We start from the raw sequence: 15,167 nt of genomic DNA on the forward strand, positions 1-15,167 counted from the left end.
ACCCCAAGGAAGACCCAGGACACGTTAGACAGACTATGTCACTTGGCTGGCCGGCCTGGGAGTGCCTTAGGATCCTCCTGGAAGATCTAGGGGAAGTGTCCGGGGAGAGGGAAGTCTGGGTGTCCCTGCTCAGACAGCTGCCCCTGTGACCTGGCCCCGGATAAGCAGAAGAAGATGGATGGATGATCTATTTTATCTACTTTAATTTAAGCATTTTGAATTCAACACTAGAGCGCACCTGAAATGTCATTGTATTTATTTTACAATGACAAAGACAGTCTTTATCTCTCTATGTTTTCAATACTCTTTCAGCTTCCTGGCCATCTATTGTTTAAGAAGGAAATTTAGCTTGTGTCCTTACAAGACTGTGCAACCACTTTCAGTACCATGACACTGTACTGGTCAACTTTTGTTCCTCTTTATCTCGCAAACTCAATGAAAAATCTCAACCTTTAGCCTACTTGAGCTTGTATATTACTTTGTGGGAGGCTGTGGCAGAGCCAGGGGTAGAGCCAGTGTCTTGTTATCGGAAGGTCGCTGGTTCGATTCCCCTGGTCTGCATGTTGAGGTGTCCTTGGGCAAGATACTGAACCACAAACTGCTCCTGATGTGCTCATTGGCACCTTGCATGGTAGCCGGCACCATCAGGGTATGAATTACTGTTAGTCACTTTGGATTAAAGCATCTGATGAATGCCCTAAATGTAAATGATTAATCTCTTCATACAATTTTGTAACTATGTCTCATTTATAACTCCATTATAACTTTGTAATTACAGCATTGTAATGATTACAAAAATCATTACACATTTAATTATAGATACAATACACTAATAGCAGAGCTCTTGTGTATTTATTAATCACTTGTTAGAAGTAAGTATGCTGTCCTTTTACTTGCAGATGGTATATGACCAGTGTGTAGAGATTCTTAGATCCTATCTTCCACCCCTTCTCCAGTTTGACAAAGTTGCTCTCATGTTATTGTAACTTTCGGTGAAGAGTTTAATGAGATCCATGGAGGGTGAAGCAATCTGATAAAAACATTTCTCCAGCTCAAACTGTGCCCTTTCTGAACATGAGAAATGACAAATACTTACTGCAATTCAAAGTCAGGTAACTATGAATGAATAGCAATCAAATGCTGATTATAGATTCACTTTTAAAATGAGACTTTAATACGTAATTGTAATTTTATTATGTCTTCAATAGTATCTGCTCATTTTTGACAATCTCAATGGAAGAAGAATCTAATGTAACATACATAACTCTTGATGGGTATGTAGAAATAGAAAAATACAGATATCTTTATTTTGTGATTATATTTACAATATACGTTCTTATAATTTGCTGTAATTCTACTATTGTATATCTCATTGTGACAAACAAAAGCCTCCATGAGCCCATGTACATTTTGATTGCAGCTCTCTTAATCAACTCTGTTCTTTTCAGCGCTGCTATCTACCCAAAGCTTTTGATTGACTCTTTATCTGTAAAACAGATGATATCTCATCCTCTGTGTCACTTTCAATTTTTTATATTTTACTCTTCAGGTGGTTCAGAGTTCTTACTGCTGTCAGCCATGGCCTATGACAGATATGTTGCTATATGTAAACCTCTGCAATATCCAACTATCATGAGAAAAACAACCATAAGTATTTTCTTAGTTTTGTCTTGGCTTTTGCCTGCTTTTCAGGTCGCTTTGTCAGCTATGTTTAGTGCTCACAGCAAAGTTTGTAACTTTACCTTGAAAGGAATCTTTTGTAATAATTCAGTTTACAGACTTCACTGTGAGACCTCAAGAGCACTCTCTGTGTATGGTGTGATTATTTTACTCAATATTGTAGTTTTACCTTTGCTGTACATTGTTTTCACATACACAAAGATACTCAAAATATCCTATCAAAGCTGTCGAGAAGTGAGGAAAAAAGCTGCACAGACCTGTGTACCTCACCTGCTTGTTTTAATCAACTTTTCATTGTTATGTACATGTGATATCACATTACTTAGACTGGAATCAGACATTCCAAAAACTGCACGTTTAATAATGACTTTACAGCTGGTTATGTATCATCCTGTCTTGAATCCAATCATATATGGACTAAAAATGAAAGAAATTTCCAAACATCTCAAGAGGTTGTATCCATGTATGTAAGTATGATCTGGTCTGTTTACCATTGCAAACAATTGTGTCTTAATTTTGTTGTAGAGATGTGATTCATCTGATCCTTGACAAGTATTTTAGTAGATTGTCTTTATTACTAACACAAAGAATGGTCACCGCCTTATTTATCTGATTCTTTTTAATTTATTAATCTTTAAATTTGGCCCTTTGAGCTACATTTTAGGGATTCTTTGGGTTGCTGGTTAAAATCCAAGCTCCTCTGGCTGAGCTGCATGTCAAGTTGTGCAAGATATTGAACCCCAAATTGCTCCTCATGTGCAGTTGGCAACTTGCCTGGTGGCCTCTGCCATCAGTGAGGGCCCTGCCATGAGCTGGGGACTTGTACCCAAGGCAAAAACCCTGGGGAACCCCATAAAAAGGATAGAGCGGTTACAGACTGCAGACTACAGATGTATGGATGTGTCCTGAACATCCAAGAGACCATAAGGAATTTTGGCAAATAGATTAAGACTTTAAGATAAATTAATGCTCATGGTCAACATCTAAACTCTAAAGTCTTGAACACAAAAGCAGCTAACTGTTTTTCACTGATTGTTTTCTTGTAATGTGTTCCAATATGGAGTTCAAGTTAATAAAGCAGTAATGATATTCATGCATGTCAGTCCATATTATGTGTGCACACACCTCTGACAGAAGAGTAATAATGATTAAATGTTTTACAACTCTGATGTCAGGAACGATGAAAGCCACTGTTTGTGTATTAGCTTGTAGGCATCATTGTGTGGTTGACTGTTGAATTTAATTCTGCAGCATGTGGATGAATTGGATCGTACAAGTAGAGTTTTAATAACTTGTGAGCTTTGGAAAGCCTCATAACCCCAGAAAGTTTAAAATAAGTAATCAAAAATAGGTTTTGTCTGTGACACTGACATTGTAGTGTGACTTTTTATGACGTTGTGCTGAACTCTTATGTTGGATAAGCTCCTTCATTGGTTGGCACTAGCTTAGCTCAAACTATTTTTGCCAGTGACTTTAAATCAATTACCCCGCTTAAGTTAAAGATTTATATAAGGTTACCTGATCTTTACCCTATACAAGGGGTCACTAACAGATGGACAGTGGTCTGGATCTGATAAAAACTGATAAATTACTAACAATGATTACACTTGACAGAACCTTTCTATTTTAATTCACACTGCTTTCCTAGTCTTTACAGCACTGGTTTAGCAGACCAAGGAATCTAACAGACCAAATAGCATGTTGTCAAGGTTAGGGTTCATGTTGGACCCAGAATAAGTCCAAAGGCAGGAGAATAGTTCAAAGGTATGTATTTGCAAAAAAGAGTCTGGGAAGTTTAGAGTGATGAGGCTGAGTGGTCAGGTAGTGACAATGCAAATTCATAGGTGAGCAGGTGGAGCTGCAGTCGGTTATAAAGTGAGATATAGACGTATTTCACATGGCAGGCTCTTAAAAGACAAAGGTGGACAGTAAGTCTTATATGTTCCAAGACTGTGGCGATTGTTAAAAGCAACAATGTGAAAAGCCACTATGAGACGAAACTCTTCAAACAAATTCTGAACTGAGGGTAAAGAAATTAAACGATAGAGCTCACTGCTCTCACTGAACAATATGAGGTGAGGACCAGAAAATATGAGGGCAGGAAAGAAAAGGAGATGTGGGAGCTGTTCTGTTGTAGCGACATGTTGACCTTATGTATTATAAAGTTGTTTGAGACTGCTCAAATGTTACATGAAGTTGGGAAGGTAAACTTTTTTTCCCCACAATTAGGTAGGCTATTTTAAGAGGAACTGTTCCTAAATGTTACTGTTATGTAATTGTTTTTAAAATACTGCCCATATTTTAATAATAAAATATTTATATATTAACACAAATGTCAGTTCAGTGTGAAAACTGCCGATAAATGTTCATATGTTATAGACTTGTACTTTAATGGTCTTGTTGATCACATTCAGACACTAAATGTGTCGCTGTGTGAGATTTAGCTATTGTAGCATTTCATTAACATTAGCTAGCACTAGCGATGTTAGCTTTAGCCAGTGTTATTTAGCAGCATTAGCTAGCATTAAACACGCTATGGCAGTTCAGTATGCTAAGCAGATACTGAAGAAATCAGCCACTTTTAAGTTTTTTTCCCACAAACTGGCAACTACCAAGACCGTTGACGCTGACTAAACACAGACATGATTCCAATAAGAGTCATTCTGCTGACTGAAAGGAAACTGACATTTCCTGACATTTAACTGACGTTAGAAACTGAACCACCTTCAGAAACACAACAAACGTGGATCGGAATCAGATACTTGCACAGAACACTGGTATGTCAGAGATATGCGAGGACAACAAACTGGAATCGGAATTTGTGGATGTTCCTGTGGGTGTTGGTGCATAGCTAGCTGCTGCCCTATACACTCTTGATGTAGGCTATCCATAAAATCTTCACTCCTTTAGCCCTGCACATTCTGGATGTCTGGATACTCTCTGTACTCATCTGTAAGTTACATTCTCATGTCTCAAAGTGTTTCTCCAGGCTTAACTTCATGCTGGTGCATTTACTGTTTGCTTATTAATCCACTGCCAATGATAGCTAAGGCTAAAACATGGTTAGGTGTTTCAAGTTCCTGTCTTAGGAGCATGTTAAGCTCTATCTATGTTAGCCTTCTGTTCAGTAGTTTATTTTGGTGTTTGTGATGAAGTTTTTTAATGTGTGTTTTTTTTTTTTGTTTGTTTGTTTTACATTATTTGCACAATCACATTTTGCTTGGTTTATTCTCTTGCTAGCATGTCAGCAGGTGTTGTGTTAATCCGACGGGATTGCTAGGCTAATGTTATTGCTTTTTCCACAAAGGCTAAAAAAGCAAAAGGCACCAGTAGTGGTACTTTCACATTAGTGGAATGGGATTCAACTCCCTACAGTTTACTTACTAAAAGCCAAAATATATGAAAACACAATACACATTTCACAACAAACCTAAATACCCCTAACATCCCACCTTCAAACACAGCCTCATTTAGCCATCCATGAAAAAGCTACTTACCCTCCCACTTTTCTATAGGAATACATACTTCCTACGGGCAATGCACTAGTCTAAATGAAGATATTTTTCCAAAATTCATTCAGTTGATTTAACCTTTTTCATCAATAAAATAATTTAGCAACTTGTAATGATGGAACCACACTTTTGTAACATTTAACTGTGACATATGTCACTGTTCCTGTAGTATTTGCCTTTTTTACATCCACATACTGGAAGTGTCTATTGGCGAAGGAGTCTCGTCCCCCTGCAGGTCACTATCACAGCAAGGAGAGGTACCGTAGGTCCAAGTGTGTGAAGGAGAGGCACTGCAGGTCCTTCCTGCTGTCAGACTTCACATGTTCACTGTGCCATAAAAACCTCTTCTTTTTTTTTGCACTAACTGGACATTTTCATATTTATATATATTATTTGTAAACAACAACAAACTGCCACACTGTTTACATTACATTAAACATTACATTACATTACATTACATTGTTCACAGTTTAACATTTTTTTTGTATATATTTTTTTTTAATAAAACGTGTTTCTTGATTTTTTTTTTAATCAAAAAACAAATATACACAAGACAGGACCAAGCAAAAACAAAAACAAGCGGGGAATAACAACACACACAAAAAAAAGTAACAGAAACACAAAGATCAGTTCCAGGTAAATGTGACGGGTACATTATACAGCACAGGGTGAAATACAATGGGAGCTGAATAAAGAAAAATAATACAGTTTTTTTTATATACAAATGCTCTGGTCATTAAAGCAGAAAGATTTACATAGATAGATAGGTTCGTTATTGTCATTGTATTTAGAAAAAAACAACAAAACACAGACAGCAGAAATTTGTTTGTCGAATATAAAATATGGAAAAACAGATAAAAGAACATTTAAAGCATTTACGACAGTAGCAGTATATATACAACAATAGTGAAATATATACAACGAGATCAATAGTATGTAAATGAGGTGTGTGGGGGTGCTAGTGGTCAAGGGTTTTATTGCACTTCAGTTCTGGGGTGGGGGTTTATTGCATATTAATTATGTGTGTATTCCTGATACACAGAGAGAATGAGTTCATAGTGATCACTACAAGCTGAGCTGAGCATCTCCCAAGTCCTCTCAGCACTGTACGCAGTACAGTTGTATGTATATTGTGCTATATTTGTATAGTGTACACACCTTTGTTACTTTACTTGCAGGAATAAGAAAAAAAGGTTAGATACACTGAATATTATTTAATCATTTCCATCATTACCGGCATTCCCGATATAGTGGAGGTGTGTGGCTTAGGTGCCCTAAATACCCCTTCATTTTCTAGTGAGACATTGCCACCCCAAAATGATCACATAACCATCGTGTCCACCCCAGAGAAAATGTCCTGGCTCCGCCACTGTCCATCCTGTCCTGTGCTGTGCAGCTGGAGAACCACACCATGCAGCAGTAGGTCATGAGGCTTTCTATTGTCGATCGATAGAAGTTGGTCAGCAGGTGTTGAGGGAGGTGAACGTGTTTTAGCGTGCCAGTGTTCAGGCTGATGTTTTGTGGTCTGTTGCTGAGGAAGTCCAATATCCAGGTGCACACTGAACTGCCTTAGCCCAGGTTGCTCAGTTTGTGGATTAGTTTATGGTTATCTGGCAGTTGTCTCAAATTACCTAGAGGCATCACCTCTGATTTGAATACATTAACTTTGTATCCAGAAAAGGCAGTAAACTGGGCAATAATCTGAATAAGATGAGGGACTGCTACTGAGGGGTTTAACATGACAACACATCATCTGCATATAATGTCATTTTATGTGATTTTTCGCCCATGTGCAATCCAGTCATTAAACGGTCTCGTCTGATAGCTTCCGCTAGAGGTTCAGTTGCCACTGCAAACCAAGATGGTGATAAAGGACAGCCCTGTCTGCTACCGCTCTGGACCAAAAAATTTGTGGACCAGAGTCCATTGGTTATGTCTACAGCCATTGGCTGGGTATATAGCTCCTTCACCCAATTAACAAATCCATCACCTAAGCCAAACTGTTCAAGTATAAGAAATAAATAAGACCATTCAACGCAGTCAAATGCTTTTTCCGAATCCAGAGAGATCACAAGCCCATCCACTGACTGCTGTTCAGTTAGTTGATTAATATTTAGCAATCTTCTAATGCTGTTGTAGAAATTACGGTCCTTAATAAGCATCTTGTCAGCAGAATTTTTAAATCTACATTCAGCAGTGAGATTGGCCTTAATGATGGTGGGAGGGTGCCACATTCAAAGGAGTGATGATGGAGTGATCATGGGCTATAATAAAAGACTTTTAAATTCTTTAGCACTTGCTGCCAAGACCATCACTGCCTGGTGCTTTGCCTGTTCAAAGGAGATAAATGGCCTCGTGCAGTTCAGCCACTGAGATTGGGGCATTTAATTTAGATTTCTGATCTTGTGATATAGTTGGGAGGTCAAGTTCGGAGAAGAAAGCTTCCATTAATGTTTTGGCATTGCTAGCTTGTTCCGACTGATATAATTTTGTATAAAATTTTCTAAAAGTGTCAGTCATTAGTTAAGAATCAAAAGAGCAAGTCCCCGACCCATCTAAAACTGAGTCAATAATTTGAGAGGCCCTTAGTTTTTTTGTTTAATTGGATAAATATCTTCCTGGTTAATTCCCATGTTCAAATAACCTTTGCTTTGCCCGCCCTCTTTGTTAACAAGGAGTCTAATGTAGAGCGAGTAGCAGTTATTTCCTTCAGTTTAGCTGCTGTAGGTTTCTTGACATATTCCTTCTCTGATATACTATACCTTTTCTCTAATAAAGCTTGTTGTTCCATATTTTTATGTCTTTTGGTAGCGGTATAGGAAATGATTAAGCCCCTGGCCTTGGTGGTCTCCCAAAGCAGAGATGAATTGTTAGCAGAGGGGGTGTTAGTGGAGAGGAAATACCTACATTCTATAGTGAAATATGATATGAATTGTGGTCTTTTAGAATTGAAGTGTCCATTCTCCATTCTCGCTTGTGGTTGTTTTGGGATTTTTTTTTTTTAAATGTAATGTTCATATACACTGCTGCATGGTCTGATATTATAATGTTTCCAGTTGAACAAGAGACAACAGATTCTACAGACTGTTTGGGGGCAAAAAGTAATCAGTACTGTAACAGCTGTGAGGGTTAGAAAAAAAGGTGAATTCTTTATCCAAAGAGCAGTGGCGGCTCTAGACACTTTTTACTGGGGGGGGACTAGTGTTTAATCAAAGGGGCACATTAGAAACAGAAACAAATAATATTTAAACATTAAATACTTAAAAATCATACAAATGTCATGACTCCTGTTTGTGTTGTCCTTGTATCTGGTTTTTGGTTTTTGATTCATGTCCTTTTTTCTATGTCTTGTTGTGTTCTGTGTTTTGGTTTTTCCTTGTCTTGTGTCTCATGTTCTGATTTTTCCATGCCCTCATGTGTCCTTTAAGTTCTCCTATGTTCTCCCCTCTGGCTCCCTCTGTCTGTTGTCTTGTTCCCTCCTGGTCTGTTCCTCTGTGCTCCTCCCCCTCATTATCACACCTGGCTTCCTTCCTCCTCTCTCCTCACCTGTTCCTCGTCATGTCATTAGTGTCTGTGTATTTAGTCTCTGTGTTCCCCTCACTCCTTGTCCGGTCATTGTATGCTGTTTTCTGTTTTCTGTTTTCTGTTTCCTGTTTCCTGTTTCCTGTTCCATGCTCCATGCTCCTGTTCCATGCTCCTGTCCATGCTCCTGTCCCGTTTGGTATGTTTTGGTTTTGAGTTTTCCATGTTTTGAGTTGAACTTTGATTTTTGATTTGTACTTTGTCTTGCTGGTTTTGCTTTGCTACTTTGTCTTGTTCTTGGTTGCTACTTTGTTTCTTGTCCCCGTTTTGTCTGCCTTAATGTTTTGCATTCGGCTTTTGCTAAACCGTAGCTCGCTTTTTGTTTCCTTTATCCTCACCTCCCGTGTATAACTGCGTTTGGGTCCACCTTTCCCTTCCACAGTCTTCCCTTTTTTACCCCGACCTGACAGAATGACCGGACCAGAAATGGACCTACCAGACAGTGTACTGATTTGTAGGCTGGGAAACAATTTGGTGGAGATTTTGAGCGGCAAGGCTGACACAGGGGAGAAGCTAAGGGCCATAGCAGATTTTAATGAAGAACTGTTTATTAGGCCTTGGCTGAAGGAACTCCCTTGGGTCGCTCTGGTTATAGCGGATCTAGATAACCTCAGAAAGGCCTTGGTGGCTTCAGCCACAGCCGAGCTCCCAGCCCAGGCCGCAGCCACAGCCAAGCTTCCAGCCCAGGCCTCAGCCACAGCCGAGCTTCCAGCCCAGGCCTCAGCCACAGCCGAGCTTCCAGCCCAGGCCTCAGCCACTGCCGAGCTCTCAGCCCAGGCCTCAGCCTCAGCCACAGCCGAGCTCTCAGTCCAGGCCTCAGCCTCAGCCACAGCCGAGCTCCCAGCCCAGGCCTCAGTCTCAACCCCGCCGACACCTGCCAGTGGCCCCCAGTCGGCGGTCCGGTCGACATCCCACGCCAAGTCTAGTTCCTGCACCTCGGTCGGAGGACCGGCCGAGGCCTGTTCCTGCACCTCGGTCGGAGGACCGGCCGAGGCCTGTTCCTGCTCCTCGGTCGGAGGACCGGCCGAGGCCTGTACCTGCCCCTCGGTCGGAGGCCCGGCCGAGGCCTGTACCTGCCCCTCGGTCGGAGGCCCGGCCGAGTCTCACGCCAAGTCCAGTGCCTGTTCCTGCACCTCGGTCGGAGGTCCTGCCGAGTCCCACGCTAGGTCCAGTGCCTGCTCCTGCACCTCGGTCGGAGGCCCGGCCGAGTCCCACGCCAAGTCCTGTGCCTGCTCCTGCACCTCGGTCGGAGGTCCGGCCGAGTCCCACGCCAAGTCCTGTGTCTGCACCTCGGTCGGAGGCCCGGCCGAGTCCCACGCCAAGTCCAGTGCCTGCACCTCGGTCGGAGGCCCGGCCGAGTCCCATGCCAAGCCCTGTGCCTGCACCTCGGTCGGAGGCCCAGCCGAGTCTCATGCCAAATCCAGTGTCTGGTCCTCGGTCGGAGACCCAGCCGAGTCCAGTGCCTGCTCCTCGGTCAGGGGTCCGGCCGAGGTCATTTGTTGCCAGAGACCCTTCATCGGCTCTCAGACCACCAGCTCCCGGCAAAACTCCGTCGGTGGTCCGGCCAAGGCCCTTGAGGGTTTCCCAGCCAGTGGTCTGGTCGCCAGTGGGTCTCAGTCCACGCCTTTGCCACCGGTTGCCAGTGGGTCTCAGTCCACCCCTTCGCCACCGGCCTCCAGTTGGTCTCAGCCCGCACCTTCGCCTTCGTAACCAGCCTCCAGGGGGTTCCAGCCCACACCTTCGCCTTCGCCTTCGTTACCAGCCTCCAGGGGGTTCCAGCCCGCACCTACGCCTTCGCCTTCGTTACCAGCCTCCAGGGGGTTCCAGCCCGCACCTACGCCTTCGCCTTCGCCTTCGCCTTCGCCTTCGCCTTCGTCGCCAGCCTCCAGGGGAACCCAACCCGTACCTACGCCTTCGCCTTTGTCTACGTCGCCAGCCTCCAGGGGGTTCCAGCCCGCGCTTTCGCTTTCGCCGCCAGCCTCCAGGGGGTTCCAGGCCGCTCCTACGTCTTCGTCGCTGCCCTCCTGGCGAGTTCCAGGCCGCGCCTACGTCTTCGTTGCCACCCTCCGGCAAGTTCCAGGCCACGCCTACGCCTTCGTCGCCGGCCTCCGGCGAGTCTGAGGCCGCGCCTACGCCTTGGTCACCGGTCTCCAGCAGGTTCCAGCCTGCGCCTCAGTCCACGTCCCTGGTCCCCAGTGGGCCCCAGTCCTCGCCTCCACCTCCTTGTTTATTTGAACCTTGGCCCTCCCCCTGACCCCCTCCACCCTCCCGGCTTTGTACTTTGTCTTGCTGGTTTTGCTTTGCTACTTTGTCTTGTTCTTGGTTGCTGCTTTGTTTCTTGTCCCTGTTTTGTCTGCCCTGATGTTTTGCATTCGGCTTTTGCTAAATTAAAGCTCGCTTTTTGTTTCCTTTATCCTCGCCTCCCGTGTATAACTGCGTTTGGGTCCACCTTTCCCTTCCATAGTCTTCCCTTTTTTACCCCGACCTGACAACAAAAGTTTATCTTGCATATAAAGAGCGCATCAATTGAAACAATGAGGTAGAACCATCCAAAATTTGAAATTAAATACTTTAGGACAATGCTGCAGAAGGTGAGCATGGACCCCTGACCCTTCATACCAGTCTGGCCTAGAGCTCCACCTCCTGCCCTCCATCAGAGTGGTTGAGAATATGTTCAGCTTGGGCTGCACTGCTACATCGTTCTTGGACTTGCTGATATCTGTGGAAAGATGCACAGTAAACATAGGGCACAACTACAAACAACATTTATTTACTCACTCATCTATGCATGTATTTTAAAATGTAGGCCAAGTATTTGTTAATTTTTTTCACCATAAGAATCACATATCAATGACACAAAAAATAGATTATGGCAGAAAGTTCCATTTTATGGACACACTGTACTATGAATTGTAATGACACTGCTTTGCAAATGGCCTGAACAAGAACATCTTTTCTACATCGCAAACCTGATGGTGCAGTACTTGATCCACATGGATCCACTTGCTGTTCTCCTCTGTCCCTGTATGTTTTCTTCCTCCTCACCCTCCTCTTCCTCCTCACCCTCTGGGATGTCCCTCTCTGTGTCAGTGTCCATCACCTGCCTTCTCTCCAACCTCCACCAACTCCACTGGCTCTCCCTCCAGCTCTTCAGCTCTCTAAATACCTTGATATGTTTCGTAGAGGCATACATCTCATTTCACAAGTAACCATCCCTCCCTACATTACACAGCAGATACTGTTGATTACTTTACACACTATACATATTATTTATTGAAATGCAACAGCCAAGACTGATAAAGTTATATGGTTAACGTGACAACACTGTGTAGAACTAGCTAGGATACTGACATTTGGATATTTGCTTCTGCTTTGATGAGTTTGCATCAATATTTAAACATAGCGAGACCAAACATTTACAAACTTGATTTTCTTATCAAAGTGAGGAACCACAGTAACACGGTTACATGCAACAAATCACTTTATGAGATGAAATGGTTTTGTTTACCTTCGCCTCTTGCAACAAGACATTAGTAGCTCCTCTCTTCAAAAGTTCTTGCTGCCGTTCTCATTCTCATGTCGCATCCGGCAACGCAGTGTTTGGATGTGTTGCTCAAATTACTCCGTGTAGAACACCGAACACATTAATTTGGCTCTTGGTGCTAGCATGTAAAATCGTAGTAACTTGACCAATTTATTTCATTTTCCTTTTACTATTCAGTCAGCTCAGGGGTGGCCACGGGGAGGCCAGGGACATTTTTACAGAGGCACTGGTCTCTGTAGGCCCCTGTGTAGAACCGCCACTGCTGCAGGGTGAAGTGTCCTCCAAACCTCAAATGTCCTCACAGAGACCAATGATTTGTTTCGACTGATTTAATAGGAGTAAGGCACCTAAAGGAAATCTGTCCATCAAGAGATTCATAAGACAATAAAGTAACTTCCTACAAAAGTTCTATCCACTGCAAGATCAGATAACTTGGCAAATGTCTCCATCAAAAAATTAAGGGGATGGCATGGAGGACAGTAAACACTTAAGAAAGCAAAATCCTCCCCATGTAAGTAGGCTGACATGAGTACAGACTGTCCATATTCATCTTTTTTTTTTTTTTTTTTTTTGGCCTTTTCTGGCTTTATTGACAGACTGGACAGCTGAAGAGGGTGACAGGAAACAGGGTAAGAGAGGGGGGGTGACACACAGCAAAGGGACCCGGGCTGGGAGTCGAACCCAGGTCCGCTGCAGAGCCTCAGCACATGGGTTGCGCGCTACCAACTGAGCTAAGCGGCGCTCCCCCATATTCATCTTTGATACATCTTGTCACTGTAACTGGTAAATTTATTGCCACCCCTCTGCTTTTGGTGGTGAAAGATGAGATGAAGATGAACCAAGCTGAGAAACAAAAACAAACTTGATTAACTTCTCTTACAGCTCTAAGCTCAGATAACACCACCAGAATGATAATGATATCCACCCTTAAACAAGGACGAACAGACCAATGAAACAGTGAAAGAAAAAAAAAACATGTTGTTCACCTCAGAGTGTCAAGAAAAGGTGGATTATTTTCAGCGTAGCTGGGTAGAGCATCATGTATTTAGCTCCGATGTCCCGCAGCCACTTATTCACATAATCAACCTTTCTGTTTGCACAGAACCGCGGCTGACAGATCCTGGGAAAACATGATGCTTGACTCCTGGTACCTCATAGTCCTGCAGCATCTTGCAGCGTCCAACACCCTCTGTTTATCAGCGAGGTTGTGAAACCTGATTCGGACGGGTCGCGGTCGCTGGTTTGGCCCCCGGCTTTGGAGCTAGTGTACGGTGAGCTCTTTTAATTTTCACCCGGACGGCTTTCGTCTCCAGCCCGAGCAGGCTGGGTATCCAATTCTCGAAAAACTTTGAGTTACTACCCTCCACGTCTCAGGTAAGCCAATTTTTTTCCTGCCTCTGTACTCGAGCTTTGTAATTGGTTTTCAAGCACCTGAATCCGCTGCTTTGCCACCTCTGAGGTGTGTTCAGTCGCAGAGATCTTGTTCTCTGCCTCAGTTGCTCTTTCCTCATTTTTTTTCAGCTGCCGAGCGTGGGCCTTTAGTGTTTGGGATACTGGCCCCATCTTTTCATCAAGCTTTTCATCAAACCTGGTTATGTTTGCCATTATTTCCTGAATAGTCTGATGAAAAGCAGGGTCAAGGACATCCTCAGTGTTAGCTATTAGCAGTTGTTGCTCCTCTTCCACTGGGGAAAGGTCAGGCAAGCTAGCAGTCATCAATACTCATATTAAAATACCCAACATGAAAGTTGTTGTCAATAGTTATGTTGTAAATATCAGTGCAGTGGTGCAGAGCTCAGAAAAGTCAACCACTCTCTACGCCGCCAACTTGAGTTCCCCCCAGTTTAACATATTATGTATGTACTGTATTTGAGGCTCGAAAAGTTAAAATGTTAAGTTAAAGTTCATAAGTTAACTTGTAAGCAGGTCTAAAAAGTATATGTGCTTTGGTTCAAAGAAACTGCATCAGTACAGACAACCTAGGGTGTTCTGTGTTTGACAGGTCCAAGGATGACAACAAACTAGCACTGTCCATTGAAGACAAAGCCTTCCTAGCTCTCATGGATTCAGAAGTCCTCATCAAAATGAGGAGAACAGCTGGGTGGCTCCTTTACCCTTTCGGCTTCCTAGACAATGCCTTCCAAGCAACAGGGAGCAAGCTTAGAAATGCCTCTGCTCACTTCAGAGAACCCTGGAGAAAAAGCCAGAAATGAGAGAACATTATATCAAGTTCATGCAGAAGATGTTGGACAGTGGCCAAGTTGAGCTTGCTCCATCTTTGGACAAAGGGAAAGAGCACTGGTATTTGCCAACCTTTGGTGTGTATCACCCGAAAAAACCCAACCAGATACGTGTTGTTTTCGACTCGAGTGCTGAATGTGATGGAACCTCACTCAATGATGTCCTCCTTAGTGGACCGGATTTGAATAACACTCTGCTGGGAATTCTTTTGCGGTTCCATAAAGAACCTGTCGCTCTTACGGCAGACGTGGAGCAAATGTTTTGTTGTTTTGTCGTCCGAGACGAGGACAGGGATTATCTTCGGTACCTCTGGTATGAGGATAATGACATAAGCAAGAATATGACCGAGTACAGGATGAAGGTCCATGTTTTTGGAAACAGCCCTTCACCTTCTGTGGCCATCTACTGCATGAAACGAGCAGCACAAAAAGGTGAACAAGAACATGGTTCAGATGTAAGACAGTTCATCGAGAGGCAGTTTTACGTAGACGACGGTCTCACCTCAGTCGCCACACCTGAAGAGGCAATAGATCTCCTCTCACAAACCAGAGAAATGTTGGCAGAATCCAACCTGAGACTGGACAAAGTGGCATCAAACAGTAGTCAGG

At 43.2% G+C, this 15,167-nt stretch overlaps 1 protein-coding gene across 1 annotated transcript; it reads left to right on the forward strand.

Moving 5' to 3' along the window:
• Positions 1–1,230: 1,230 nt before the first annotated feature.
• LOC119026264 (olfactory receptor 51E1-like) lies at positions 1,231–14,531 on the forward strand. The gene is made up of 5 exons (XM_037110495.1): positions 1,231–2,143; positions 5,362–5,449; positions 6,540–6,611; positions 10,657–10,920; positions 14,321–14,531. Exons 1-5 carry the CDS (start codon positions 1,234–1,236, stop codon positions 14,529–14,531), a joined length of 1,545 nt encoding a protein of 514 aa, XP_036966390.1. The 5' UTR covers positions 1,231–1,233.
• The last annotated feature ends 636 nt before the right edge of the window (positions 14,532–15,167 follow it).

The sequence above is a fragment of the Acanthopagrus latus genome, chromosome 9 (assembly GCF_904848185.1).
Source record: "Acanthopagrus latus isolate v.2019 chromosome 9, fAcaLat1.1, whole genome shotgun sequence".
Lineage (NCBI taxonomy): Eukaryota > Metazoa > Chordata > Actinopteri > Spariformes > Sparidae > Acanthopagrus > Acanthopagrus latus.